The 20,108-nt window shown below is 50.8% G+C and overlaps 8 protein-coding genes across 8 annotated transcripts; 6 read left to right on the top strand and 2 right to left on the bottom strand.

The window, feature by feature from the left end:
• The first annotated feature begins 1,869 nt into the window (after positions 1-1,869).
• Positions 1,870-3,430, top strand: MYCFIDRAFT_57250 (uncharacterized protein). The gene is made up of 3 exons (XM_007928888.1): positions 1,870-2,612; positions 2,671-3,191; positions 3,240-3,430. The coding sequence occupies exons 1-2, from the start codon at positions 1,877-1,879 to the stop codon at positions 2,955-2,957; spliced, it is 1,023 nt and encodes a 340-aa protein (XP_007927079.1). The 5' UTR covers positions 1,870-1,876; the 3' UTR covers positions 2,958-3,191; positions 3,240-3,430.
• A 188-nt stretch (positions 3,431-3,618) lies between these two features.
• MYCFIDRAFT_175205 (uncharacterized protein) lies at positions 3,619-4,659 on the bottom strand (the record flags this gene model as incomplete). The annotated part of the gene is made up of 3 exons (XM_007929037.1): positions 3,619-3,962; positions 4,035-4,522; positions 4,619-4,659. 3 exons carry the CDS (start codon positions 4,657-4,659, stop codon positions 3,619-3,621), a joined length of 873 nt encoding a protein of 290 aa, XP_007927228.1.
• Positions 4,660-5,080: 421 nt separating this feature from the next.
• MYCFIDRAFT_78928 (uncharacterized protein) lies at positions 5,081-7,971 on the top strand (the record flags this gene model as incomplete). Its single annotated transcript, XM_007929000.1, has 7 exons — positions 5,081-5,475; positions 5,897-5,959; positions 6,280-6,296; positions 6,698-6,782; positions 7,032-7,579; positions 7,666-7,728; positions 7,847-7,971. 7 exons carry the CDS (start codon positions 5,081-5,083, stop codon positions 7,969-7,971), a joined length of 1,296 nt encoding a protein of 431 aa, XP_007927191.1.
• Positions 7,972-9,692: 1,721 nt separating this feature from the next.
• MYCFIDRAFT_215421 (uncharacterized protein) lies at positions 9,693-12,556 on the top strand. Its single transcript, XM_007929036.1, has 4 exons — positions 9,693-10,172; positions 10,381-10,462; positions 10,515-12,040; positions 12,092-12,556. The coding sequence occupies exons 1-4, from the start codon at positions 10,046-10,048 to the stop codon at positions 12,208-12,210; spliced, it is 1,854 nt and encodes a 617-aa protein (XP_007927227.1). The 5' UTR covers positions 9,693-10,045; the 3' UTR covers positions 12,211-12,556.
• A 290-nt stretch (positions 12,557-12,846) lies between these two features.
• On the top strand, positions 12,847-14,097 carry MYCFIDRAFT_99649 (uncharacterized protein; the record flags this gene model as incomplete). The annotated part of the gene is made up of 3 exons (XM_007929035.1): positions 12,847-13,137; positions 13,204-13,808; positions 13,896-14,097. Coding segments are annotated over 3 exons (1,098 nt in total), but the record flags the coding sequence as incomplete, so codon positions are not given.
• Positions 14,098-14,703: 606 nt separating this feature from the next.
• On the bottom strand, positions 14,704-15,249 carry MYCFIDRAFT_121644 (uncharacterized protein; the record flags this gene model as incomplete). Its single annotated transcript, XM_007929034.1, has 1 exon — positions 14,704-15,249. A coding segment is annotated over one exon (546 nt), but the record flags the coding sequence as incomplete, so codon positions are not given.
• Positions 15,250-16,355: 1,106 nt separating this feature from the next.
• On the top strand, positions 16,356-16,681 carry MYCFIDRAFT_175199 (uncharacterized protein; the record flags this gene model as incomplete). Its single annotated transcript, XM_007929033.1, has 4 exons — positions 16,356-16,364; positions 16,391-16,514; positions 16,547-16,611; positions 16,640-16,681. 4 exons carry the CDS (start codon positions 16,356-16,358, stop codon positions 16,679-16,681), a joined length of 240 nt encoding a protein of 79 aa, XP_007927224.1.
• Positions 16,682-16,709: 28 nt separating this feature from the next.
• Positions 16,710-18,870, top strand: MYCFIDRAFT_175198 (uncharacterized protein; the record flags this gene model as incomplete). The annotated part of the gene is made up of 13 exons (XM_007929032.1): positions 16,710-16,717; positions 16,760-16,839; positions 16,872-17,038; positions 17,068-17,214; positions 17,241-17,347; positions 17,374-17,492; positions 17,536-17,690; positions 17,727-18,440; positions 18,473-18,553; positions 18,581-18,650; positions 18,686-18,700; positions 18,743-18,757; positions 18,788-18,870. 13 exons carry the CDS (start codon positions 16,710-16,712, stop codon positions 18,868-18,870), a joined length of 1,761 nt encoding a protein of 586 aa, XP_007927223.1.
• Positions 18,871-20,108: the final 1,238 nt, after the last annotated feature.

Raw genomic sequence — 20,108 nt, 5'->3', positions numbered from 1 at the left:
TTAAGAATGTCGTCGATAGGCAATTCTAGGTCGTTATCTAGAATTATAGGTTTTTCTTTAATAGGCTCTCCGGCAGGCTCTTTAGTAGGAGGCACTTTAGTAGGCACTTCAGCGGGAATTATGCTACTAGTGTTGTTATTGCTAGCGCTGCTAGCGGCAGCACGGTTGTTATTGCTTCGTAATAAGCCGGCTATTATAATAGGGGATAACGCTAATAATGTATTGTTAGCCCCTAAGATACGGATATAGCGGAATTAGTAGGTATTAGTCTAGTACGATTGACTTAGTATAATAGGCCGTATAGAAGGCCTTGCTTAATAATTAGTACGGTTGTTCTTAGTAGAATAGTACGTATAGGTCCCGTCCTTCGGGCGTAATATAGTTAAATCGATAGTTTTCGTAGCTATACCGCTAAAAGCTTAAAATAAGGACTATCTAGCTGCTGCCCTTAAAGGGTAGATCGAATACTATATAAGAAGGGTTATATTAGCAGGTAGATAGGGTAGTAGTAGGTATAGGTAGTATTCGATAGAGATCTAAGAGAAAAGGGAGGAAGGCAGGCAAGTTAGCCTAACGCTAAGCGCTAAGCCCTGCCTAAGGCACCGAGACCCCGGCTTTACTCGGCCTAACTATATGCTAATTACGTATAGCCTCTTTAGCCCTAATAGCAGCAGAGCTATTATAATAGCTCTAGTAATATTAATAGTAATACGACGATAGTATATTATTTGCTATTTAATAGGCGTAGGTCGATATAGGCGTAGGCGCCTTACTATTAATCTACTACTACTACTACTAGTAATAACAATCTTACTAAGTATAACAACCGCGATAGGTAAGGGACTTGTTCGTACTAGGCGAGGGCACTTAACGCGTACTAGAGTATATAGCGACTAGTTTCTATACTAATTAGTATAGATATAGTTACTAACCTCCTCTGCCTTCCTTCTAGTAACCTCCGCCGTCGCTATTTAAACCTACGCAGGTTACTAACTCGGTACTTTAGAATATATACGCTATAGGCGACGGTACCTATCGATATAATATACCTTCTTTAAACGACGGTAGTTTAATAGACGTTATGCGCTATATCCTTTACTAATAGCGACTTCTATATACGCCTGCTATACTAAGCGGTTTTCGTTACTTAATAATCGCTACTTATATACCTACGCTATAGCTATTAAACCTCCGATAATATATACTATAATAGTCGCTAATCGATATATTATAACTAAGTTACGAGGAAGCGTCTACCTTTATTAGAGACCGCCGATTTCTATTAGAAAAACGGTAACGAGTATTTAATAGTAGGACCTTTAGTAGCGGCAGCGGTAGTAGATATAGTAGCGGTAGATATAGCGGTAATAGACAATAAGAGTAAGAGCAAGTAGATATACCTCGAATTTAGCGTAACGGCTATACTATACGTTAACTTTAGCTTTATTAAGTTATCGCTAGCAACCTTAGTAGAAATTACTATATTCCTAAAGCCCTTTAGAATTTAAAGCATATTTTAACTAAATTCATTAGGGGAGTTACTAGCAACTCGAGGTTGGGGGTGGGACAGGGGTAAAAGTGGGTCGAGCCAATCAGCGCGAGTTGCTGATATACAGACACCTAAGTTGTGAAGTCGAGGAAGTTGCGATCTTCAAGGATGACTCAGCATTGCTGCCTCAGGTTGCTCGCTCGCCACCTTCGCAAGGCAACATCTGGAGCTTTCTTTTGAATGTGCCAACTGTCCTGTGAACAGCTTTCCATTCGTGACAATGCTTGCCACTGACATATTGAAATCTTCATTGTAGAGCGCAACACCATTCCTTCAACAGAACATCGCAATCGATAATTGACTTCGGTCGACCACAGCATCGCCAACATGCGCTTCGACACTATTGCAGCAGTCGTCTTGGCGACAACGACGACCGCACTCGCATACTCCAAAAAGAATGATGCGGTCAAGCTCTCTCAAGTTAAGACCTTGACTCTACGCAGTGACGCCAAAACCTCTCATCGCCGCGTGTCAGCCATACCTCAGCTCAAATGCGTCGGCGGCAATGCCAGAGGGAAGTACGAAGTCGATGTCATGAGATGCACCAACTCTGGATCTGAGTACGATTCTGAAGATGTCCAATGGACGTGCAAGGCAAGCCTGCCTCCGGAATTCAAGCTGGGAAGCACAGACGTCATCTGTGAGGGCTACGACTCTCCGAATGACCCATACATTCTCAAAGGATCATGTGGTGTCGAGTACCGGCTCATGCTTACGCCAGAGGGGGAAACAAAGTACGGCACACAGCGAGCATGGCGATCGAAGCCGGACTCATATTCTGGAAGCGATGTTAACGATACGATTCCGACGCTATTGTTCTGGCTATTCTTCTTGTTCGTGGTCGGTGTGATCATCTACAGCGTCTGGAATGGTGGCCGCAACAATCATGGCAATGCTGGTCGCCGTACAGGACGCGGTGGCTGGGGAGGTGGTGGAGGTGATGACGGTAGTAACGATGATCCTCCACCACCGTACACGCCTCGAGCCCAGCCAAAACCGAAGACTTACAGCAATACCAGATCTTCAAGCTCGAGCTCTAGCAATAATCAACAATGGCGGCCAGGTGGGTCAAATCTCGCATTGCTGTGTGAACTGCCATACTGATATCAATACAACTGTAGGTTTCTGGTCTGGCACAGCCGCCGGCGCAGCAGCAGGATACGCAGCAAGCCAATTTGCCAACCGCAACAATCGGACCCGCTACGAGGACCCGCAACCAGGCCCATCAAGCTGGTTTGGAGGAGGCCGCCGTCAACCTGACTACCGAGAAACAGAACCTTCGGGATGGTTCGGTAGCAGCAACAGGTCACCTAGCTACGGAGGAGGGTCAAGCTGGGGAGGCGGCTCCTCCACGCCAAGCAGCAGTAGGCATGAATCTACAGGATTCGGAGGCACGAGGCGACGCTGAGAGCACTTTCTTTTGGACAATCAGATCTGCCACTGCAGCACTCCTTCCTCTTCTACAACGAGCCCTCACTACACAAGACCTCGATCGCACTCGAGGAAACGCCAATCTTCATCAGAAGGCACTTCGTTTTTGACCCATTCGATTGGAGCACCTCCACAACCAACCCATACAGCTCGAGTCCATCCTCCAATATCTGGACTTCGGCCTCGTCGGCTTAAAGCCAGAGCTCGAAATGTGAGAGCACTTCAACGGAGTCTTCATTCCTGACTAATTCCTTCTCAGCTGTCCTGCGATCTTCAGGTTCGAGAAGCACTACTTATGAGAGCATTACGTACATTACTAGTACAGGATACGGAGGCACGAGCAGGCGATAAGAAGACTATGACTGGAATGAAGACCAGGCGAGTGGAGTGCTTTGAAAGATACCCTTGGCCTTCGCTTATGTATCACTTGATTGAGATTGACGTGTCTAGCAGCCTTCCCCTCCCTTTCGAACCCCCGTGTGCTTCTCCAGACTGTCTGTAACCTTGCGATCGGCCTTCCTGTCTTGCCCTTCTGCCTAGACTCGTGGGTCTTCAATCTTCGCCACGATCCCTGATTCTCCTGTGGCGGGGGAGTGTGGTACTCGAAGACTGAGTGGCATCCAAACGACATCCAACGCTCATTGCACGTACGGCGGTGGCGGCGGCTCCTGTTCCTGCTGACCACCCTGTACCAGTTGCGTGACCACATCCTCTGCTGCTCTTCTGACGTTCTGTTCCCGACGTCTCTCAATCAACCTCGACACGTTCTCAGATAACCTGTGAATCGTCGCCGCATCAACCGTAGGTCCAAATCTCACTCCAACCCAGAGGTCGATGGCGTTCACGCAAGCCATGATCCATTCAACGCTTGCCAGGAAAAGCGGCATCACCACAATAAGACTTTGGCAGATAACCGTCGCGGTGCTGCCGTAAACGACGCTTTCGCCGAATGTAAGCGCCGTGCAGAACCGGATGGCTGTAGCTGCGACGACATTGACAATCGGCGCAAAGATGAGAAGCAGGCGTAGTTAGCGGCGGAAATTGAGCGATGCACGGTCGTCCGTGGAGTAGAACCAGCGTGCCGTCACGTTTGAGACGATCAGGAGCAAGTCGATGGTGAGCGGTATCAAAATTGTCAGCAGAAGCGCCAGAAAGAATCGCAGCAGGTGGAACAGGCCTTGACGTATCGTACTTCCGTGAGTCGGATTATCTGTCTGCCAGTCTTCATGGATACAGTCGACGAGCATGCACAAGAGGTTCATGATGAGCTGTGAGGAGGTGGCGATGGTTCGACCAGAAATGCGAGAAGACTTCGAACTAGAGAGGTCGCGGAAGTGAGGTTCTGTTGTCATTTGTGGATCTTTGTGGACCATTTTGCGTGTTTCACATAGTGCAGGAAAGAGGTGGAAAGTTTTTACTTCACATTCGCCATTTTTCGCCACGGCGAGATACTCGCTAATGCTAGCGAAGTCCACGGAGGTTCTGGACTTGGAGGTCTCCAGAAATATCGAAATACCTGGCGCCTTCCTCATAATCTGCTTCCTTCATTTGAAGCAAGATCCCTCTCCTCTCATTTCTAGTATACTAGATTAATCGAGTCGGTTCTAGGCAGTTAGACCTTATTTTTGTAGAGTTGACAGTTGATCGATTGGAGGTTGTGGTCTGGTAGCTGGACACATTGGAGTCTGAGTTTGGAACCAAGCTTGGCGGTCGTGAGGTTATAATTTAAGCTTTTTGAATGGCGAGGCTGCGTCTTGCTGTCTTTTTGGCTTGAGAGTTAGATTTCTTCATTTCAATCGAGTTTCCTCGCCGTATTCTGGATCATGAGGATACAGATATCTCGTACCGTTCCCACTATGGGTCGTGAATTCCAAGTCCTCAGGATTGCTCGTGTAGCTGCTAGTCAGCATGATCAATCCAAAACGATAAGGCTGAGGACAAATGTGGTTCCCTCTGGGCTTCGAGGATTTATAGGCCACACAATTTATGATCGAGCACGAGACTGCCGGTACATCAATTCTGCTGCAACAAGAAATTTCCAAGCGAGCAGAGATCATTTTCTTCAAGCACATCAAGGCAACAAAGCACTTCGTCGACGACATGGTCCGTGGTGGAAATCGACACATTCTGCCAGTCTCTTTCAACGAGCCGCCGATGTGCCAAAATCAGCAAAACCGACATTGCTCTTGTCCGGAAATGCCCGGTCTCTCCAGAATTCAGACAACCCAAGATGGCTTCGTGCAGGAAAGGATGTACCTCCCCAGCGACACAGCAAGTACCTCCGAGCATGCCATGCTTCTAAATCATGATGGACCAGAGAACTATGGTTCCGTAAATGTGGAGGTTGTGGATTCCGATTCAGCTTCAGACTCCCAACTCAGCTCGCTGCCAGGGTACTCCGAGTGCGCAAGAGATTTGCCTCCTGACTACACTTTGGGACTACGACGTCTCCTGCAAGAATTTTTCTCAAAATGCGCACAAAATGTCCGCGCCCGGTGTGCACGCGGGACTGCCAACGAAGCTGACTTAGAGAGGGCGATTACACTTGAAGAGCAATTCGTCAACGCCCGGTCTTTGAGGGCATCTCGTCCCAACCTTCATCGTCGTCGTCGGGGCATGAAATTTCTGCGACATCATCACTGGTCGCGATTCCAGCGAGCTTGGTCGGAGGAATCCTGGATGTCGGAAAGCGAAATCGAGACGAGACGCGCGATTACGTGTATGATGTTTTTTGCGCTCTGGATGATCGTGTTGGCCTTTCTCTTTGGCGCTATCGTGTACCTGAGTCGCCCTCATGGCGTCTGGATTGGAGCATAAGCCCTTCTGCTGGATACTCAATGTTCATGGCCTGCAGATCAAGATTCGAGGCTGTGCGGTCCAGGGAGAAATGAAGCTGGGTATTAATAATAGTCGAAGTCATGGCATCGGCATGATCGAAGTTGCGGCCTTTTTGAGGGTTCGAGTCGCAATCTGTAGACGGTAAGGGCTGTATTTGTAGCAATAGCTGAACAGATTTTCCACCATGAAGTTCAAAATATTTGCTCTTGGCGCAGCATGCATGTAGGAGGTCAAATTGATGCAGTTCTCAAGGCAGTCAAAGCTGTGCGTCCCCCTTGGCTGGAGCCAAGCGCCTCTGGCAGTCGAAGTTGAGTTCATTTCGATAGTCAGTACCGCGAGCTTTCGAAAGCTGAGTCATTTTGTTCCTGGTCAGTGAGGCTGTACAACTCTGTGAGAACGGCACAGAGATGAGCTCTTTCCAGTGGCTTTGTGCTCGTACGCGACAATCTCTCACCCTGTAGGTTCTGTACTGCCGGAGGTATGTTAAGTCACGCCAATGACGGTCCGCACTTAGCGTCTTCGCAATTCGTACTTATAGACTTGCAAACCCAGACCCTCTTCTTCCACCAGCTCTGTTCGTACTCACCCAACCACCCATACACTTTGACACTTTTGCTAACAGCACTGCAGCTTTGCCTTTTGGCTTAGATCAAGTGTAGTGTATGTACCGCACCTGACAAACGCCATTCTCGACATCGACTGACGTTCACCACAGATCTGTTCTTTTCAGTTTAATCTCTGAAACGTGGCTACGGCCACTTCAATGATTATACTTATTTTTGGCCCTGGATGGGTGACCGCTGGGCTTGCCTATGTCACTCGTCACCGTGTCGCTGGTATTGCACTATCTCCAGCTGACGCGACCTCTTTTTTCATCAGTTGTGTGCCAGTGGCCGCGCCTGGAGAAGAATGAACAGAAGGCAGTGGTGTGCGAGAAGACGAGAGGCTGCGAGGCGATGGGTTGGTGCGTAGACGATTGAGAAACGCTGTATACCATCAGATCAGCATTCGAGGAGTCGGTCGCGCGATGCACGACTTCACTGAGTAGTGGTTGTTATCTTGCAAACATGCTATCATGGACGGTCTAGACACGTCCTGTTTCTACCGCCAACTCGCCCGTACCTTGCACAAAGTGTGTCCAGTGCTAATCTGCGTTTGTTTGAGACAATCTTCGCGCCTGTAAATTGAGCATTGCCAGCGACTTCCACTTCAGCTACTTCATCGCACCCACCCGCAACCGAACATGTCCGTCGCGCGATTCATGCTTCTATCAAGGCTCTCATCCGCCTGAAACGACGCATGTCATACGCAGCATGCCTCCTCCCAGACCACCGCACGACCCTTTTGCGACGACCATACCAACAGCATCATCCCTGCGGCATCAGCCCTCACAAAGCAGCCTGCGATCGCATGCGAGCGCTGCGTCGACGCGTCATAATGGCCTCCTCACCTCTGCACGTACGCGACGACCTAATAATCGCTCAACACCAAGACTCGAAGACGGAGTGCTCGCGGATTCGGAATCAGATAGAGACACAATAATGGCACCAAGGCAGAAGCTGCTACAACAGCGAGGTTTTAGGCATGGCTCTCCAGAGCGCAGACATGCACGACCGAAGCCGGCGAGACAGCAGGTTGAGGACCAAGATATTGTGAACAGACAACCTGATGGTAGCTACTTGCTGGGTGCACCTGCTCTGGGAACGCCTTCTTTGATGCCTATGTATGGGTCAGGGCATGAAGATGGCGAGGTCAACCCAGGTATGGCCGGCTAATAAGACGCATCGTCATCGGCGGCAATAGTTGACACAAATCAGACGAACTTGATGCCTACTATGCTGCTACAGCAAGAAAGTACTTCACGTCAGGAACGCACATGGGTGTCCGGCAGAGCAGACAGGCAGAAGACGGTGAGCATTTTGCTTCTTCTACTTCTCCAAGTTCTTCCACTTTCCCGCAGCCCCTTATGCCAATTGCTTCGTCCTGGTAGATGTGCGGCAAGCGGCGCGATCCACTAATATCATGCAGAGTACGAACGCGATCGACCGGAAATGATGGCAGTGCTTAGACAAGAGGTGATGCACAAATTGGATAAAGAGAGGTGGTTGTATGAGCCCGGAGATGGTCTACCAACCATCCTGCCAGCATCTTGAAACCCCGTCCATCCTGCGAACGCGGGATTCTTGTTATCTTAGTCACTCAGGAACACCATGTCAATTTGGTCAATGGAGCGGTGCTGCAGTAAAGACGAGCGATAGACTTTGTGCTTGCTTTCAGGGCACACATTGGAGGTGGGCAGCTTCGAGTCAATACACGGGCCGAGCGATCGAGAAGCACGCTGGAAGTGTAATTGAGATCATTGAGTGGGATTGTACGCAAGTCTCCGAACCACCGATTCGCATACTCGGTTCAGGACTCAGGAGCACGAGAAACGAGACGCTGGCGCATGGTGAGTTAATAAGCAGAGACGTGTTGGCATTTGTACTCCTTGTGGTTGCTCCAATCGGGTCGATCGTCACAGCGTTTGGCGGAGCCAGACAGTTTGTGCTCGCAGATGCGCCATTCCCACGTTCAGAACTCCACTGCTCCCGCAAGCTTCACGAATCATCAGTGAAAGCCTCGCTCCTCTGTGCGCTTGCTCTTTCTTTTGCCCGCCATCCCGCAACGCTGGGAAAGTATGTGACTCCACTGCTCCGAACACAAGTGCGATTTTTATACATGACCAGGACCGGCCTGGGACCCTCTACATAGAGAATAGATTGGGTTTCAAAGGCGCATAATCTGTATGGCGCCAGGACCGGGGAGGAGCTTCAATGGGCCGACCCTGGCCGTTAGAAGAAGCTTGGTGGTGAATGTCCAACCTTGTCATCCTGGTTCTGTGCAGCGAACGGTTTCGTCGACCGGGAGAGGCGAAAGAAGATGTCGTCCAAGCGCTTTGTGCTTCTCAAATCTCAAGCTGATACAGTGCGGCCTCTCAGGGTACCGCTGTGCTGGATCTGGCGCATCCATGTACCTTGATGTGGTAGACAGACTCAGAGTCAGTTATATCCGAAGTACGTTCCTTGCTCTGACGTCCACGATCATCGAGGCTCGCGACGCGCAAGTGATGCTGACTTCCTCGAATGGTCCCTTGGCCAAATGCAAATGCAGAACCGACATGCTAGGAAAAGGCCTGGACTTTGGGAGGATGGCTGCACAAAAGCCTGATTGCCGTCTAAATTTCGCTCTGTGTATATGCTTTGCTAGGCTTAAGATCGGCAGCGGTTGTCTTGTGCCTGTGGCATCGGCTTCGTGGCCGGAGTGCTGGCTGTTGTGCAGTGCAGTGCAGTGCATATGCATCACTCCACCTGCAATCGCTTGTGTATGCAGTTGTGAGGCGTTGGAGACGCCGGCCAGCGGATACATGCTTTGCAGCCGTATGCGCCCCATGCCAAGCGACGTTGTTATGCCCGCTCAGGTCAGTGTAGAGCACAGTACCGAGCTGGTCTGCAACGGGTGTATGCAATCGGCTTGGCGGCAGACAGCACAGTGGACAGGTGGCGTTGGGAAGGGCGACATATGCGGAAAGCTCATGGAGTGACTTGTGCTACAGTACTGCTGTGGTTGCAGCAAGGGGCCATGGCCATGTAGCTGTCGAGGCCGAAGCAGGAAGCGAGCTGCTGCAGACGCACAAAGGTGTGAGACCGCATACATACAGCGGTAGGGTCTGAGCTTGGCTCCACTCGCTCCGGCACGCTATGCAAGGATCAGAGTCATCAGACGGTGGGCTTAAGCTCTGCACTAATGCAGCGATGGACTGGGACGCGGACCCACCCCACCCTGGCAACCTGGCTAACACTTAGATCTGTACTGTGAACGACAAAAGCCTGCCATGCCCCGTTAGACTTGAGAGGGTCGTGATTGCCGCCGCGCTCCACCAAAGCATCGCCTCGGCCACACCAACATCCCCATCCCAAGCCTCGCCTCGCCTCCCTCCTCCTTCCCATCGACCAACATCCATCAGCCATCCCCGCCCATTGAGTCGAAACCGCATCTCACCACGCCGCCCGGACTGCGTTCCGTTGTATCGCAGAGCGCAAGGGCTGGGGAAAAGTTCGTCACAAGAGACTCAGCCATACGTCGCCGTCGCCCTCGCTGTTGGCAGTCTAGCCGCCGGCAACTCACCGCCGACCACGACGACATTTGCGCGTTGCTATCGCCAACGGAGCTGATCGCAAACGCGGCACAATGTACAACGCGCACCGAGGCATGGCCCCGGGGCCGCAAGCGGGCAGCAGGTTGCAGGAGCTGCTGGACCAGGTGCGCGCGGAGTTCGAACAGCATACTCAGCGGTCAGCCGCCCATGAGCACGATTGTGAGTGTTCCTGTCTTTCGCCATACCCTATCGCAGGCGACACAAGCTCAGTGTGCTTGTCGGCATGCCAAAGAAGCACGCAGCGCCATTTTCATCGAGCTTTCCCCAAGAATCATCGTGACACCTGAACTTGATATACATAGGCCTTCACCAGATTGGCCGGACTCCTTGCATGACAGCAAACATGTGCTAACTGGTTTACGAGTAGTGCACCAGCAGATTCAGGAAATGGAACTTGTGAGGACCAAGATCTATCAGCTCGAGACCAGCCACGTCCAGATGAAGCAGAAGTGAGTCTTTCCTGCAAGTGCCCACCCAGCGGCAACAACTGACGCTCTGCAGATATGAGGACGAGATCGCGCGTCTCCGACACGAGCTCGAGCAGCGAGGTGGTCCTTCGCAAGGCCCACACGCTGCACCACCTCAACCGCAGCCTCCAGCCATAGGACACGGACCTGCCAATCTCTTCCAAGGCATCATGGCCGGCGGTGGTCAGAGTGGACCAGGCCTTGCACCTCCGCCTCAAGAAGCTCAAGGCCAGCCAGGCATGCCAGGACACATGCAAGGCCAAGCACCTCCAGGTCTCACCCAACCACCTCCTGGACCACCGCACAACCCATTCGCCTATGGTCAACCACAGCAGGGTCCTCCAGGTCTCGTTGGCTACCCAGGACAGCCACCTCAGCCCACCGCTAGCCCAGGCGCTGGAAAGCCTCGCCTCGGAGCGCCACCAGGAGTACGTGGACCTGCAACACCTCAGCAGAATCATGCAGCAGCCTACCCAGGCTCGCCACACCACGCGCGCCCAACGCCGCCACCAAATGGTCCAGGACCAGCGAACCCGAATGCATTGATTGCCCCAGACTTCGCCTATACCCCAGTTGACTTGGACCGAATCGGCAACCAGCTGTCGGATTATGATCCAGACAAGCTTCCTCCACACCTGAAGAAGCAGGGCGATGACTGGCACGCGGTATTCAACCCGCAGATGCCACGCAGGTTGGATGTTGACCTCGTCCACAACCTTCCTCACCAGAGCGTGGTGTGCTGTGTTCGCTTCAGTCATGATGGTCGCTTTGTCGCAACCGGTTGCAACAGATCGGCGCAGATCTATGATGTCAACTCTGGCAACCAAGTCTGTCACCTCCAGGACAATCAAACCAATTCCGAAGGCGATCTTTACATCCGCAGCGTATGCTTCAGTCCAGATGGACGATACCTCGCTACAGGCGCGGAAGACAAGATCATTCGCGTATGGGACATTGCTGCCAAGCAGATTCGTCACCAATTCTCTGGTCATGACCAGGACATTTACTCCCTTGACTTTGCCTCTGATGGTAGATACATTGCGTCCGGATCTGGGGATAGAACAATCAGACTCTGGGACCTGCAGGACAATCAGTGCGTCCTCACCCTCTCGATTGAAGACGGAGTGACGACGGTCGCCATGTCTCCAAACGGTCGATATGTTGCAGCTGGTAGCTTGGACAAGAGCGTACGCATCTGGGACACGCAGACCGGCGTGCTTGTCGAACGCACAGAGGGCGAGCAGGGTCATAAGGACAGTGTATACTCTGTCGCTTTCTCCCCATCTGGAGAGCACCTCGTGTCTGGATCTCTCGACAAGACCATCCGCATGTGGAGATTGACTCCACGTAGCCAGTATGCACCACTGGGCAACGCACCGCCAAATCCAAAGAGTGGCGAGTGTATCCGCACTTTCGAAGGCCACAAGGACTTTGTCCTGAGTGTAGCACTTACCCCCGACGGATCTTGGGTGATGTCTGGCTCTAAAGACCGTGGAGTGCAGTTCTGGGATCCCGAGACCGGAAAGGCTGTGCTCATGCTGCAGGGACATAAGAACTCTGGTAGGTTTATCGCGTCAATGTCTGCAAGACTACTGCTAATTTCTTTTTTAGTCATCTCCGTCGCCCCATCGCCAATGGGCGGTTTGTTCGCCACCGGCTCTGGAGACATGAAGGCTAGGATCTGGCGCTACTTCCCATACAACACTGGTGGTTTAGAACACCGTGTATAGTCAAAATATTCACTTCTGAAATACTGATGATGTCTCAGAATCTAGTAGCGCAGCCCGAGCCATGGCATTGGACTTTTATAGACCTTCAGATGTGCAAAGATCGTTCCAATTGGGGCAATCATCGCAAAATCCTATTATGATACAATCGCAGTCGCCGCCATCTCGAATCGGATCGGTGGACTGGAAAGGTGGATAAGGGAGGAGTAGTTTGGAGGGCGGCCAACGTATTGGTATATCCTGGGACTTCATGGCGGCATGGCAATGGAGTTGGGGGTATGCCCGCGGATGGGCGATGTAACAAATTCATAGGATGACAAAACGTGTATTGAAATGCTATGCGTTGTTGGTCAACGCCTTTATATACTTCACTGATTTGGGCATTAAGTTGGCTTTTGAGGCTTCGTGAGAACCTCTACTGTTGTATCGCTTTGCCCGTTCGACAGGTGGAGATTCCACTATCTGAATTATCTGGTCGTTGCTAAGATGAAGGAGCTGGTAATAGCACATGCGCGTGTGTTGATGACGTGAGCAAAGGCGCGTAAGTGAAGCCGACTTCGCGTCTCCAGCAATTTGCCCTCATGATTGTAGTACTGCGATGAACACCCCTTTCCACCTCTTGCAATCATGCCTACGCCAATTGAACTCGCTCTCACGACATTGCTACCTACCGTCTCCTTCCTCCCTCCCGAACTCCTCACCCTCGCGAATTCACTACTATCCCAATCGCGCGCCAAAGCTGCCCACCTCAAGCCCGAAGAAGAAATCGGAAGGAGTTATGCTTGCGCGCATATCGCATGTCAAAGGCTAGCGAAGAGACTAGAGCTGGATATCGACAAGCCCAAGCCGCCCGTGAAGCCAAACGTGTACAAGAAGTTGTATGCGTTTCTGGATGATGTGCTTGGAACTCCGAAGACACCTACGAGGGGAGTGGAGGGAAGGAGGAGGGATGCATTGAATGGTGAAGGCACGCCTAGCAAGACACCAACGTCAAAGAATGTTACTCCCGGTAAAAATGCAACGACTCTATCGAGCGGAAAGAGAAAACGTGCGATTGAAGAAGATGAGGCAGAGAAAACACCACGTCAGAGCACGAGTGAGGAGCAAGACATCGATGGACTACCATCATCTGTCGCAACGCTAGTGAGAACGATATGCCAATCCACTTCTACATCCAAAGCAGCACCTCACATCTTCGTCGGTGCCCGAGCAGTGAAAGCCGAGATAGAATCTCGCGCCGCACCGCCCCAAACAGAACCTGAATCAAGATCTAAAAGACGACGAAAGACCCCCCAATCTGCCAAATCCGCCAAATCTGCTCCACCACCACCTTCAGAAGTCCCTGAAACAAAACCCGAGATCAAATGGCCAGCTCTCATCCTAGCACTCCACACCATCACCTGCGCTCGAATGCGAGGCCTACCCATCTCAAACTCAGACGTCCATACCATGAAACGTGAGGCTCTAGAGAAAGTTCTCGAAAGTCATTATGCAGGAGCAGGGAAAAAAGAATTGGAAACAGATCTTGGATTTTATATCCTCGAAGCCGAAGATTCTGGTTGGTTGGAGATGGAATGGTACGAGAATATTCCTGAAGGAGGGTTTGAGGATTTGGAGGATGATGATGGGGAGGGGACGCCGAGGAAGAGTACATGTCAAGAACGGACGTCTAAGACGCCTTTGAGGAGGAAGGAGAAAGGGGGTGGGAAGGAGGGTAGGGAGGTTGAGGGAGGAGGAGGAGGAGGAAGAAGGAGAGGTAATGCTGCGGGTTTGGAGTATGGGTTGGGGACCATGTTTTCGCCTGAGGTTGATTGGTTGAGTGAGGAGAGGAGGGAAGAGTTTAGGGCTTGGAAGGAGGGGATTTTGAAGAGGATTGAAGGTATTGAGGCTGCGGGATGAGTTTATGAGTGAATGAAGGTATATGTTAGCGGGAAATGCGGGCTGTGTTTCGGCGTGGCAGCATTAGACCATGCGAGAAGAGAGACTAGCCTATCCGAGCCATACTGAGGATCTTTGAGTAAGGTTGAAGACGTCGAGATCGCATGTCATACAACAGGAGCGATGTCGTGCTGTTCAAGTTGCGAGTGTTTTTGCAGCGTACTGTACAATGCTATCCCCTTCCATGATATCCCAAACGTAATTAACAATCCTGGGTATAGTTCGCATTCGAAAGCTGCTCAAGTAGCAGAACCCATCCAACGCCTCGCTCATAGCCATAACCCATCAATGCCTCGCTCATAGCATAACCCAACAAACTTTTCCTTCGCTTGCCTTTTGCGCAATTGTTTCTTCCACCGTTCTCACTGGTTCCTGGCCTACAGGAGCCTCCTTTCGTCCCTCCGGCCTCTTTCCCTTCGGCCTCTTTCCATCGGATTTCCACGTCCCACCCGTAGCCCTCAATTTCTCTACATACGACAGCTCATTCTACTCAGCTGGCAGAGCTCCCTCGACATCCTGCTCCTCGCCATCCTCTTCCTCTTCCTCGACGGGCGCATCGAGTTGAGGATCAGGAATCACGAAATCCAAATTCATGAATCCCGTCCTCCTCAATTGAACAATCTTGACCTCTCTGCCTTGAACTTCATGCGCACCATTCCAATCGTCGATATAAGTTTCCAGTTCCCTCTCGCCTCTCTTAGCGCCCGTGAGGCCCAGATCGTCGTAGATATAGCCTGTGAGCACGCCGAGGATGGAATCGACCCATGCGCGCCAGGTCAATGGCGAAAATGAAGATTGTAGGATGGAATTGATATCGGCGATCAGAGTACGGAACTCTTCGTCTGTGACTAATGGGTGTAGTATTTCTGGGTATAGGTTCGCGTATTGTGGATACAAGTCTCCTGCGATCAAGTAGTCTCGCTTTACGCGGATTATGCGGGTGGAGATGAATTCTTCAGAGGAAGGTGCGCAGTGTGGATTCTGGTGTGGGAAGCATGGATGTTGGGGTCCCCATTCGAAGTCATCGTCTTCTCCGCCTTCGGTTGAAACGTCTGTGCGGTTTGTTTGTGGGATTGAGGTTTGGCTTCTGTGCGAGGGTAAGGCGGGGAGTGCTGGAACTGGACCTAGAGATTTGGGATCGAGTTTGGGCGTGTGGTCGCCTCGAGATTGAGATTGGCCTGATTTGGCTGACTTGAAGGACCTTTGGCTTCGGCGGCGTCTCAATGGCAGGGGCGCACGTTTGCCGGAAGTGGCACTGACTACGCTGCGGGCGTCGTTGCTGTCTTTGGGCGGAATCGGAGGCGGTTGTGAGATTGCTGTGTAGTTGACTATGGTCGGCTGGGGGACAGGTGGTATCTCACTGCTAGAATCTGCTTCTTGCACGCCGGCGATTTTGTGCAGCGCATTCATGACTTCGGCGGCCCACGTCAAGGGCTTCGTTCGCGGTCTGCTGTATCTGCGGGTGGAAAGGGATACGTTTGTGTGTAAGAAGCGTTCGGTGGACAAGATGGACGAAAGGGAGGATCCGCTGGGGCCGAGCGGGCGAAAGCGATCAGGCACGTGCATCCCTGAATTCTCCAAGCGATCTCTCAACCGCTGCTTCCACCTGGGTGACTCCATCTTCTCACTATGGCACTGCGCAAGACAGATGCATGCATCAAGAAACACATTAGCGATACAACACTCATATACACCCAATGCCGGCCCGGACCTGAAACTGGGCGTACGCTGACACACCCTCATCTCCACCGTCATCAGGCGTCTCCCATGTTCAATACTGAAACTTGCTATTGGCATCGCCGCGCAAACACGTGGCTGGTGGTGTTCGTTTCAGCACAGCGCAGCACAGACTTGGGTTGACATGCATTGATCTCTAATACATGACTCATTGCTTCCCATCGCAAGTCCGCTCTCTTTTCTGGAGGTTCAGGCACCATCATGAAGCTCTCAAGACCACGCGGCTCCGGCTATTGAAAGTTTCAATATACGAGTGTGACCGGTGCGAGCAAAATCGTGGACCGCACGAGATCATGGAATGTTGCTAGGATACCGCGTCTCTCCATACTGGACGGAGTGCGACGGCTGGCAACGCGAATATATTTGCACAGCCTGCAGTTCAGACTTAGCAGAATTCCAAAGCAAGGCCATTGACGAAGCCGACACACGTTATTCTGGCCAGACATCTCTCCGGTGCTGCCTAGACGGTCTCAATGCACGCTGTTGCTCCGAGGTGATGCAGCTTGAGTCCTCCACTTGTGAAGTTGGGAATCGAAGAAAAGCCAGCAAAGCAATCGACCAAGATCTTGCTTTATTTTATGATTTGCGGAGAACTAATGGCATTCCAGGATCGATCGATGGATGGCGATCATGTGTTTTGAGTCGACACTTATGCAAGGACGAGGTTCTTCGCGAAATCCGCCGCTGGTAGCGTACATGCATGGAAATCCGCCGGCAGCGAGTACCGGCGTGACGGATCATTGCATTTCTACACAAGGCACTCACGAATGAAGTTGCACAATCTGGAGAGCTGCGATGAATAAAATTGTGAAGCCTAGAAGCCTGACATGCTGACGTGACATGACTGCCAGGACCCGCCAAGAACCACATGCCGGAGATTTCACACGACACTGGCAAAAGCTGAGGGCTCGTCTGAATTTCACTGGTCTGATCTTCTCTGTGATCTCTGTTACTTTGGTCTGCTTGCCCTTGCTTTGCTTCGGATACAGCAAGACTGAACAGCAAACCAACGACCACCAACACCTCGATTGGTCTGATGACAGCTGAGGTAGGACTCTCCGAAACCCGACGTGTGACATGCAACGAGTCAGGATGGCATTATTTCCATACATCAAGCACTGCCATTCCAGTCTTGCCGGTAGATTACAGTCGGCCTGTGGGCTATCCGCAAGGAAGAATTGCAAGCCCAGCGGCGGCTTTGGCGAAGATCGCAAAGTATGGCAGCGCACCCAAACGAGGCGACCCACAAAGCGTGGGAGGACTCAGTTGGTATCTGACGATGCTAAGACAATCGAGATCTATACAGTGCTGCCCGTCATCTGTATAAATGTTGTGGAAAGATGCTGGTTGAAATCTAGACCAGGCTAGTCCTTTTCAGGCAATCGGCTGACATGTTTATGTCTCAGCACCTCACCTCGCTCTGCGAAATATTGACCTCTTTCCCACTGACTCCTGCTAGTCCGTTGTGCCACTAAACAGCTACGTAGCCAGGATGGCAACGTCACTACCGATGTTCCACAAAAGCAATTCGGCTACCATCTCTAATGTGCGGATGAAGATAGTCTCAACCACTCGACAGCAGAATGAGCCTCCCCTCGACGTCGAACAAAGTGCATACGAACGCTTGCGACCAATGCTATCGCCGTAAACAAGCCTGCACCAAAGAGCTACCTACCTGTGGACGTTGTCAAATTGATGGACGCAACTGTACTTACAGTGAAGCTCGAACCGCAGGCCGGCCTCGGAAAATTCGAACAGACCCACTCCTCGGGTCGACGGCAGGTACGTTGAAGCAAGGAGACACTGGAGTAATCCTCAAGAGTACGTAGATTACATGTGGTCAGTCACTACTTTCTCCAACTGCTGACTCTGAGGGGCGTCTGACAGATTCATCTTCGCAATACACCAACGATACTGCTTGCTATAAAGACCATACATCATGCAGCGTGTCCAGTAGTGCGGGATCCCTCCAAGACCCGCTGGAAATACTATTCCCAGGCGCTCTCCCGATTTCCACAGGCGGAACTCTGCACGCTGTGCGAACCGACTCGGACATCTCAGAAAGTTCCACTGGCCGTGGAATGCACGCGATACCGGAGGATGGTCTCCTTGCGCCGGCGCAAGATGCCTCGAATAGTATAGCCTCCTTTCCTGGAATTGAATTCAATGGTAATCCATTCTCGACTTCCTTCCCTGTCCCGAATCACACGGACTTCTTGGGCTCCGACGCTCACTACCAGGACATTGAAGACCTGCTGCAATTCGTGAACCATACAGCACCATATGACACTGGTCAACTGGACAGGAGCGCTGAAAGTTTGGCGGCGATTGATCGCGCGTTCGACATCTGCGAGCGACTGGTCATGTCCGAAGGCATGTACGCTCGAGAAGCTCGCTTCCTGCTACTGCTCGCGGTGCTTTCACAAGTCGAGAGCATCTTGTCGCTGAACGTACCCGGACTGCAGCTCGGCCACAGAGATACCTTACGTGCGATTATGCTCCTTTCGACGCTGGAACACCCGGAGAAATTTGGTTATCAGGATAGTGCGGACGGTGCGGTCCAACTGGAGCATTTGAAGCAATTTGCTAGCCAGCTTCGGGGGCGGCTTGGTCTCAGGCTGGAGAGATTGATAAACGATTACTCGTTGCCACCGACGATGAGTCTCTGCTCGTGAGGCTCAGACGCTGAAAAGGTCAGGTGAAAGAACTTCAGATGGACAGGATGCACGGCCGAGATATGTGTGGCCGGAAGCCTGGCAGAAGTACATGTGCGATTACAAATTTTCATATTTCCGGAAAATAGGTCATGCTGAAGGCGGTGGAACGGAGTCTGTTAGACCGTGACGCTGTGGATGTAAAGTATTGAATAGCATAAGTTCACAAAGACAGTTAAATTCGTATTAAGATCCCTTTGAAAACTGGACGAACAAGAGCGTTCATACAGCGTCCCCTACACAGCAAGGGTACCCGGACCGCACTACGCTGTAGATAGCATAGTAAATAGTCGCTTATAGGGTACGCTTTTGGGATAGTGTGTGTCCACTCTTCCGCCTCTTGTTCTGCCGCCGTATTCGGCCTGTTTCTAACTCGCTAGCGGTGCGATTAACTTTTAAGGCTCGAAGCCTATTCCTAGCTCTTTTATATAATAATAGCTTCTTCTTAGTATTCTAATGCCGCCGTATTCGACGAGGACGATAGACACTAGTCTAATATTAATAACGATGCGGTATACGATATAGGTACGCTTAGCGTAGAACCGGAAGAGGAAATAGACGAGATTAAGTCGCAGGAGATAGTCGCAGGTTGTAAGAAGATTAGGGCCGCTTATAGTATAGAATACGAGCCGAATAGACGAGACGATAAGCCGCTAGTTACTAGAGAGGTTATTAATAGTATATCGATATAGGAGACTAAATTAGACGTTAGTAGCCTTGCTTAGGCACCTAATTAGTCGAGGTTTATAGATAGTGTAAGATACACGCCTTTAGAAGGGCCTTACTACTTGCCGGAGGTGTTATTACTACCGAATAAGGTGTTCTTCGAAGGCGTAGATTATAGTAGTAAGGCCTTCGAGAAGCTAACTTCTAAGGACGTATTCGACATACCTATACGCTATTTCTAGCAGTTGTAGACTAACGAGGTCTATAAGAAGTTAGTAAGCTATACTAACGAGTATACGCGAGATCTACGCTTTAAGAAGATAAATAGTAGCAGCGTTATTAAGACCGTAGTATTAGGCGCAAGGTAGAAGAAGACGTACCTATACGAGATGCGGATCTTTATTAGAATTATCGTTTATATGTCCGCTATCTAAATAAGCGACAAATCGGACTTCTAGCGGACTAATAGATACTAGCCTTCGCATTCTATTACTAAGAATATATCCGATCGAAGGTTTAAGCAGTTAAAGAGTTGTTTATAGTATAGCGAGCCGGTCGAGTCGAATAAGGGCAACCCGCCGTAGATGTAGGTTTAGTAGTTAGCTAACAAGCTAAGGAGCCAAATCGCGAAGATCTACGTACCTAGAACTAACGTTAGCCTCGATAAAGTCCTCGTACGTTTTACTAGACGCTCTTACTATATAATAATAATAAAGGGCAAGCCGTGTCCGATTGGCTTCTATATGCTAGCAGTGTATTATACTAGCTTTATTATAAACTAGCTATTCTTAAGCCTAACCAAGAAATGGGGGTTCGAGAAGGTAAGGGTGCCTAATAACTTCGAAG

This window comes from Pseudocercospora fijiensis (assembly GCF_000340215.1).
Source record: "Pseudocercospora fijiensis CIRAD86 unplaced genomic scaffold MYCFIscaffold_5, whole genome shotgun sequence".
NCBI lineage: Eukaryota > Fungi > Ascomycota > Dothideomycetes > Mycosphaerellales > Mycosphaerellaceae > Pseudocercospora > Pseudocercospora fijiensis.
This window is presented reverse-complemented; position numbering and strand designations above follow the sequence as displayed.